The sequence below is a fragment of the Odontomachus brunneus genome, unplaced genomic scaffold, assembly GCF_010583005.1.
Source record: "Odontomachus brunneus isolate Ranch 3 - 2012 unplaced genomic scaffold, Obru_v1 Obru_scaffold_056, whole genome shotgun sequence".
In the NCBI taxonomy this organism is placed as follows: domain Eukaryota; kingdom Metazoa; phylum Arthropoda; class Insecta; order Hymenoptera; family Formicidae; genus Odontomachus; species Odontomachus brunneus.
Window position 1 is genome coordinate 776239 of NW_022639506.1, and position 9478 is coordinate 785716.

Sequence of the window (9478 nt, forward strand, 5' to 3'; positions counted from 1 at the left end):
AGAGAGAGAGAGAGAGAGAGAGAGAGAGAGAGAGAGAGAGAGAGAGAGGACGGAGCGAATCGCAACGAGCGCAGCGTGGCGAAATACTGCTGACCGTTAAACGCGCGCGTATAAATAGGCGCGCACGCGTGCACGCCCGTGACGTGACAGGTGTCCGGCCGGGGAATAATTAAAATCTGCGCGCATACGGCCGCGCGCCCGTAATAGGCGACCGCGCCGGTACACGCGAAACGACGACGGATTTCCCGAGCGCGAGTGCGAGCGCAGCCGAGCGTAGGCGTGAATTACGGCGCGGCTAACGAACAACGGGAGAGGGTCGCCGCGGTCGGGCTCGCGCGCATTGTCGGGTCGCGCTTCGCGGTAGAGCGGCACCGCGCGCAATGATCGATTGGTTCGCGGCTGTCGATCGTAGAACGGACTCTAATCCCGCGAAACGAGGACGGCTACGTCAGAAGCGGTTTTGTTGCAATCGTTTCTTCTATGCGTGAGCGTACCTGTGTTACTTGCAGGAGGGGGCAGGCGGGGGCGGGAGGCAGCTATGAAATTCAAAGCAGCCTGAGTAATAACTGTCGCTTTTCTCTTGATGGATTACTATATCGTTAATATCGAACGCGCGTGATGCATCACATCGACGTGTATCGACCACATAGAATATTTTTGTTCTACACTGAGAGAAAAAAATAATTGGAATAACTATAATCTCACTATATTTTCTAGTTCGTTTTGGCCTCAAACATATATTTATAGTTTATTTAAACATGAAGATATAGTAGAATGAACACAGATTTATAGTCACCATCTTATTATTCTATACATATGGTAAAGCACCTTTTGGGAATATAGTTTTACATGTACCTATATTTACCAAATATTTCAATTGTATTGACTATATAAAATAGTTAATTTCTCTTACCATTCAATATTTGCTACCTTACTATATTTTTTATTTCAAATAATTATAATTCTTGGTAAAAATTTTACACGGGTCAGTTATACTATGCTTATATTGTAAATATTACAAATATTATGGTAATATTTACTATAAAAATTATATTCCTAATAATAATCTTTTTATTATGCCATTATAGGCAAAATAGTTCAAAATATCATACATTTTTCTCTCAGTGTAGGATAAACTCGGATAAGATGGCCATACTTTTTAAAATGCAAAAAAATACATTTCTTATTATTTCTTAACCTACCGTATTCGTTTCGGGTATACTTTGACCATGTTCAGAGTCTAAATAGACTCTGAACCAATGGTGAGAACTCACTATTTAATTGACATATATGTATTTTTTAATATCTTTTATTTTAGCATTATATAAAGTAATTTAGTATAATATATACTGACTTTTTCTAAAATAACTCGAAAAGTCGTGAAATATCACATTTGTATTTAGAACATTACAAAAACTCAGCGAAATTTGAAACTGCTTTGGATAAAAAAAGACCCAGAGCACGGCTAGAAGGTTAATAGCGTTTGGCACATTACTTCACTGAAGCCTATATAATACCATCGGAGTTAAAAGGAAAATATTTCAGTGAAATTATTTATTACAAAAATATCAAAACATGAGCATCGGCCATCTTCCTTAAATGTTTAAGACAGATAAGGAACAGATGACCTATACATATTTTATATTCAAGATTCTGTATCTATTAATTTATAAAATAATAAAAAAAACATATTTGACATATTCATTTTAGTATAGGATATTTAATACATATTATTTGTGAAAAATATAATACAAATATAAAATAGAAACCTCTATTACAAAACTTAAATTCTAAAATCAATTTTTGATCAAAATATTGCACATAAGATTTAATTACTGTAATATTGAAAGTAATTTTTGAAATATAATGACTTTCGTTTTATAAATATTAGAATAATAGTAGGCCATCTTATCCAAAATATGAGTGAAAGACGGTTATAATAGTACTTATAAACAAATAGTAAAAACGAAAATAAAAATGTATATTGTATTACAATTTACATACCTACTTTATGTATCTAACGTTGATTGCGATAGCTTAACTGTAATTTATTCGACATTATAGCAAGTTTTAGTGGACACATGAGAAGTTTTACAGGTAGTCGAAAATAAAAATATAGTATAATATTCGTAATCTTGCTATTTTGAAAAATGTACGCACATACACTACGATAAATATTATCTTTGTGACTGATTACAAAAACGCAATGTTTTACAATTATTAGAGAAATTGCAGCCTATGGCTATCTTTCCGATATGACTATAATACCCGAGTTTACTCTATATTAATCTTGTAAATATCGTTGTGTCTGAAGAATCACTCGGAGAGTTCTGAATAACGCTGCATAAACTATTGTTCTATAACTTGAACATAACTTCTATAAGTTTTATACTATTGTTCTATAACTTGAACATAACTTCTATAAGTTTTATAACTTGATAGTTCTCCTGATATTGGCTTTAAGAGTAAGTAAGCTGCTTTTTCAGGCCAAAAAGCAACAGTATTCGGGAGTTTATTTAAAGAAGACCACCGGATGGATATATTTGAATTTTATACATGTAATTAAGCAATATTTGCATTTAAATAAAATAATTTTAAATTATTTCTTATACGAAAATATATCCGCGTCACCGCACTCGTTCCGATTCTGCAGCTCTTGCACGTTTTCCTAGTTTACATGATTTATCTTCGTACAATAGTTTAATAAAAAAAATGAAGAGTTTCTTGTAAAATAGTGTTGCAGTTATAATCTCTCGAGCAAAAGATTTTATTTTTAAACAAACGAATTTTTTACTCATTTTAAAGAAGAAATTAAAATTACTTATTAAAATGCTTTTCTGTTTTATTTTATAAAAAATAAAACTAAGAAGAAGATAAAAATAAATATTACTTAATTCAAACATATTCGTTTAGCAGTTTCTTTTTTTTAAATTGCTAAATATCGTCGCTTTTTTCGGCCTGAAAAAGTAATGAAGAAATTCTGCGTGAGAAGAAATTCTCATTTTAGAATTCTTATTTGATATTCGATTATCTCAACATTCTACTTGTATTTAGTTTTTATTCTTAGTTTATCTTTTATTAGCATTGGAAATTTCGATGGGATTTGCAACTTTAAAATAGACAAAAAGAAAGTAGTTGTAAAGACAAAATTAGTAGTTGTGTGTGTTCAATAATATTGCGTACCAATCGAAATTTAAATTTAGATTCAATACAATAATAATAATCTTGTAAACAAAAGTAAAAAGTAAGCATTGACCGGTACCAACGAAATAGAAGTTGTTGTCTCAGAATCATTATTAGATATATAAATCAGTATTTGCGAGATTACATTTAATTCTGAAGTCAGTATTCATATTTGTAAATTATTCATCATATTTTATTTATTGCATAATTAACGACAAACTGATACATGTGGACTTCAGTATTCAGTTATTCAGTTGTTTCGATCAATATCTCCTGTTGTATGGAATAAGTAGGGTACAGATGAATTGCATAATTGCGAATGCGTAATCGTAATAATCGTAAAACAATGATTCATAAGTCTATAATTATTAGTCAAACGCTGACGAACTATAAACGTCTGAATTCCCACTCATAATGTTTCTTTACTTTTCGTAAATACGTCGAATATCCGTTTAAAGTAAGAAACATACACAATATAATTTTACGCACCTGGAGATATAGGATGTTATCGTAAGCAAACGACATTGATGTTCCACTTCCTTCGTCCTGGCTTCGCAATTCATCATTTTGGCTACTCCCGGCTACTCAATCGTCTGGATATACTCACTTAGACACTGCGGTGACACTCGCGCGGTTCGGTCGGAAGAAAACACGTGTTAATTAACGCGACGCTGACGAGAGCTCGATTCCGTGTGTCTCAAGATACGACGAAATACCATTATCGCGTGGCAAGACACGAGAATCAGGAATGTGAAAACTACGGAGACGCGTGATTCTGCGCGCGCGATATATCCGCCACCTGTCGGCTCGGATCGTTCAGGCTCGGGAAAACGCGCGGGCAGGATCGAAACAATGGGCGAACAACGCCGCGTCTCACCGCGCGTCGAACGCTAGTCAGCGCTCGCCGGCCGGCCCTCCCCTTCCCCTCCTCGGCTTTTGCCGAGCGATCGGGCGATCAAAACAACCAGCGTCTTCAAAACATCGTGAACTTTTAAAGCGTTCAAACCTATCTCGCGCGTGTCGCGTGATCTCCCAATTGTTTCCATTATGTTCCGAGCTGGCGAGCGATCCGCGCACCACCGTGTACACTAAGGGCCATCACACACAAAATTACATAGACGCATATGCATAAGATCGTATGGACCAATGAGCATCGAATATTAAATCGCCATATTGATGATTGATGCTTAATATTCGATGTTCATTGGTCTATACGATCTTATGCTATGCATATGCGTCTATGTAATTTTGTGTGCGATGGCCTTAAGAGAAAAAATATTTAAGAAAGAATAAGACGGCAGATTTTTCGCTAAGTTAAATCATATGTCTGCCTTTTTGTCTGATTTGAAGGAAGAACAAAAACAGATATATGATTTAATTGTTATCTAGCTTATCAAGAGGTTGAAAAAATCGGTTTTAAATGTTTACTTGGTGGGTACTAAAGAGAGAGAGAGAGAGAAAAAGAGAGAGAGAAGCAGCCTCTCTATTTATATACTTCTATCAATATATAAAATATTTTTCAAATAAGAAGAAAGATATAGATTTTCTTGAAACCTTAAGAAAAACTTAGTTTTTCACGAAAGCAATTATTTATTATATTGAAGTAAAAGAGTTTCAAGTAAATATGCTGTTAGTAGTCTCTGAACCAAATAATTATTTACTAATTTTTAGTTTTTTTGTTCTTTCAATGTTTTTTCTCTTTCATCTTTCTTTCTGTATTTTTTCTCTCAGTGTATGCGTGTCATGTTATTCGTCGCGATCGAGATTCTTTATCGGCTCGTGAAATATTGTATCGGGCTCCTGTCGGCATCGCGTTAATTAGCACGTACTTCTTCGGTCGAATCGTCGTGTCTACGCGAGTGTCAGTGTCAGTGTCAGTGCCATGAACCTGAAATGCCACGACGGAGCAGCAGGCAGCAGGATGTTGAATCGGGAAATCAGAACGCCAGGATACGATCAGCGGTACATCGTATATTTCCAGGTATGTCGAATCATTTATTATGCGGATTTTTGATCTTTATTGACATTTGATGGATTTACCGGGACTAACGAGATACTCGAGTCGAAATTCAGGCCGGTATTCGTAGTCAATGACAATCGTTTGACAAGTAATTACAGCTTCACTGTAGATTATTCGTCAATCTAACCTCTATAGCTGTACATATTACATTATTTCATAGAAGAAACATTGTCCCAAACAGCCGAGTAACTGTTCGTGAATACGAATCTATAATTAATGATGTTCTCAATTAAAAAGATCCTCACAATTATCCTGATAATTCACAATCATCCTGATAATTCACAATTATGAATACCAGCCTTATAATCTAATCTAATGTAATTCTCGCAAATACTGATTTTTATGTCCAATAATGCTTTTTGTGCCGCGAGTGCGAACTTGTTTACATCTACCACACAACGCCTTCTCTGTATTTAACGCTTCGTTATTGTATGGAATCTAAATACAAATCTCTATTGATATATAGCATTATTGAGCACATAATTGTTTTTTGTCTTTACAACTTCTTTCTTATCAGCTCTTTTAAGAGCTTCAAGAGATTACAACGAAGGAATAGGAAAAAGATGTATTATTTTATTTACTCCTAATCTCCGTTATATATAATCCCATTATTTACCCATATTAGATATTTAATATTTGATTATCTTATATATTTTATCTTAGTATATTATACCATATCAACTAATTAAATTACATAATGAAGAATAATTTAATTATTGTCTTTGCAAAAAGTCACTGAAAATTATAAATATGCTAATATTTCTATTTCCTATATAAAAACCAAACATGGTATATATTTACAGTTGAATAATAATATATTTTTGCTTTAATCACGTTTTTATATTTTATTTACTTTATATTGTATTATTTCTGACTTTTAAACTTTTTTCTCTGAATCATTATGAAACTTTGCATACCTTATTTTGAATACACAAAGTAAATGAATACAAAAATTGAGATTTTTGTCATTATTTCTTAATTACTTTTTCTTTTACTAAAAATAGCAGCATCTATCTACATATTTATACATGAATATATTTCCATAACAGCACGGCTTGAAATACTTCCATGAAGATGACGTCAATGACATATTATTGACATTAAAGACGGCATTAAACCGTCTTTTGACGTCATCATGTTTGCTGAGCTTGCACTTTGAGAGTGAAGTAACTTTTGTTTCAGACTTCACAGAATCAATGTCAAATTGTAATTGCTAGTAGAGACGCAATATAAAGCAATCTCTATTTTTTCAATATCTTTTCATTATTTTAATACATTCCTGACTGAAGTTGAAGCTAATTGAAGAATAAAAATTAAATGAAGAGTAAAGATTATAAAAATGCAGCCATATAATATTGAGATAATCGAATATTAAATAATTCTGAAGTAAGTCCCTTTTAAGGACAATTCTAACATGGAAAAGCAGCAGGAGGCAATTTAACTGCAGCATCAAGGTAGGACGATAACTTGTATAATGATGTAACTCGTGATTCTCCATTGATCCTCCAAGTTCGATGGAATTTGCAGGATTAATGTGGGATCCAAATTTCGACTCGAAAAGCAGCAGGAGGCAATTTAACTGTAGCATCAAGGCAGGACGATAGCTTGTATAATGATGTAACTCGTGATTCTCTGTTGATCCTTCAAGTTCGATGGAATTTGCAAGATTAATGTGGGATCCAAATTTCGACTCGAGTGATGATATACGCGTAACAATAGCTGATCGTTTATGAAAGTGTCGTTCCCTCTCTCGAAGATTCCCATATTTATTGTCGTAATGTACCAAAGAAATAATGCGTGTGCGTTAAACAATATAATTCAAACTATTTGCAACAGCGAATGCTCGCTTAACCGCGGTATACAATGATTAACGACGCGGCTTAAATAATCCGCGAGACTATATCATTAACTTCTGTATTGAAATAACGAGCGCAAACAACGGCCGATAATAGCGGCCTTCCCATCATCCACTTAACAGAAAATTAGTATGAAAAAACCTCCTTTGTTTTTTCTTCTGCTTTTTTCACGTTACGGCATCCGTTCCCATCGCGGCTCGAAATCTTAATTACTAATAACTACGAGACGAGCCGATTTCTTACGCACGCAACGGTTGCGGGAACACGCGCTGCTCATAACGATCCTCCTCCAAGACAATAGGATTCTCACTCGGGACCGACAATGCACGTGCGCATATTTGTATCAGATCTGAACGTACGATGCGCGAACTACACATCGTGCGAACTCGCGTCCCGCGGAATTCGAGATGTCAGACTTGAAGTCGCTGTCATAAGTTCTCGCGGAATGAACTCCAGCGTCACCGAGGGAAAACCCTTTTCAGTTCACGTAGATGAGAAAAAAGTAACTAAAAACGGCAATCACTGTTTCTCAGATAGAAATGAGTGGTTACGTATAAGGTAAAATCCTGTATTGAGAGAAAAATATAGTTACTTTTGCGTCAACTATACTTTTTTGTGATCTTAATAAAAAAAATAATTAGAAGAACCATGTTTCTAATAATACTTACTAAAATAATAATTTTTCTAACTATTTTTGTGGTTAAAATCGCAAAAGAGTATAGTTGACGCCAAATATAACTATATTTTTCTCTCAGTGCTTAATCCTTCTCCCGACCTCAATATGATGTTTATTTTGATACTCTGAAGCCTTTATCAACCTCCTTTGATTTACCTACTAGCTTTGCCGGCAGAAGTCCTCTTTAAAACCTACAAATGACATTTTGTGTGTTTCTGCGACTTAGAGGCGCTATATATACACTGAGAGAAAAATATTTTGTATTTGTAACTATTAGCATACAGAGAATTGCATACAATAATTGATACACGGAAAAAAAATATGGGCAACATAATTTGCTGTGTTAGCCACATTTTCTTTGCTGCAGGAACCAATTTTCTTGCTAAGATAACAAGAAAATTTGCTCTTGCAACAAAAAACAGTAGTTAAAACAGTAAATTATGTTTAGTTGTCCATCTGTAGCAAATTTGCTGCATTAGGCACTTTTCTTGTTGTGCAGATTTTCTTGTTATCATAGCAGGAAATAAATAGGAAATAGGTTTCTGCAGAAAGAAAAAGTAGCTAATGCAGCGAATTATGTTTAACTGTCCATATATAGCAAATTAGCTTGCTGTTACAGCAAATCTTTTTTTTCCGTGTATAAATTATGGTCAAGACAACCATTTTTAGTCAATTGTACTATAATTGTTAGAGATAATAATGTTATATGCATGTTATTATCTTCCTGTTGGAACAATAAAAAAATGGTTGGGCCTAATAAATAGTAGTAGTAACATGCATAAAAAGTTATTATCACTAAAATTATAGTACAATTGACTAAAAAATAGTTGTCTTGGCTATAATTTGTAGTAATGCTTTCTCAATTTGATTATACTTACAAATAGAAAACATTTTTCTCTTAGATGTAGGTAAGACTTTAATTCCCATATGTAACATGTACTGATTCTTTAAAATATACGGCTTAGAAAGCTAAGGTCGAAATTAAGGTTAAAATTTTGACTCGGGATCGTATTCATTAGCTATCAAGTTATAATTATCTTTTATAAGAAAAGCGTGCTTAGAGTATAGAGAGGTGTGAATACCTTTTATTAGATCACACTGAAAAAAGCAAATATTTGAAAATTTATTTGCGGTAGTTCATTACTATAAAATAAATGATTATTCCACAAATAAATTTTCAGATATTTTTTCAGTATACAAATTTTCTAAAGATTTTGCTCTTTTAGAAGACTTTACACAGAAAAAAGACTTGATTGTATTAACGTGAAGTTTAATTTTAACGAATAAATCGACAAGCTTTGGTTGAAGGACACAGAAGCTCGGTTTCTTACACTGGGAGAAAAAAATAGTTGGAATAACTATAATCTCACTATTTTATAGTTCGTTTTGGCCTCAAACATATATTTATAGTTCATCCAAAACTGAAGATATAGCAGAATGTACACACATTTATAGTCACTATTTTATTGTGTATTTTCTATGTGTATAGTAAGGCACGCTTTAAGAATATAATTATATGTACCCATATTTTCCAAATATTCCAATTGTATTGACTATATAAAATAGTTAATTTCTCTTACCATTTAATATTTGCTATCTTACTATGTTCTTTATTTCAAATAATTATAATTCTTGGTAAAAGTTTTACATGAGTCAGTTATACTGTATGCTTATATTGTAAATATTACAAACATTATGGTGACATTTACTATAAAAAAGATATTCCTAACTATAATCGTTTTA

The 9478-nt window shown here is 33.4% G+C and overlaps 1 protein-coding gene across 6 annotated transcripts in view; it reads right to left on the reverse strand.

Moving 5' to 3' along the window:
- Window positions 1–9478, reverse strand: part of LOC116845685 (transcription factor Sox-5) — a 343917-nt gene that overhangs the window by 128822 nt on the left and 205617 nt on the right. The window contains exon 1 of one of the 6 annotated variants that reach the window (XM_032818683.1): window positions 3673–4288. The exons of the other annotated variants lie outside the window; for them this stretch is intronic. Coding sequence (XP_032674574.1) covers window positions 3673–3749 — 77 coding nt within the window. The 5' untranslated portion in view covers window positions 3750–4288. Of the gene's footprint in view, window positions 1–3672; window positions 4289–9478 lie in introns of those variants that run through there. 6 annotated transcript variants of the gene reach the window in all.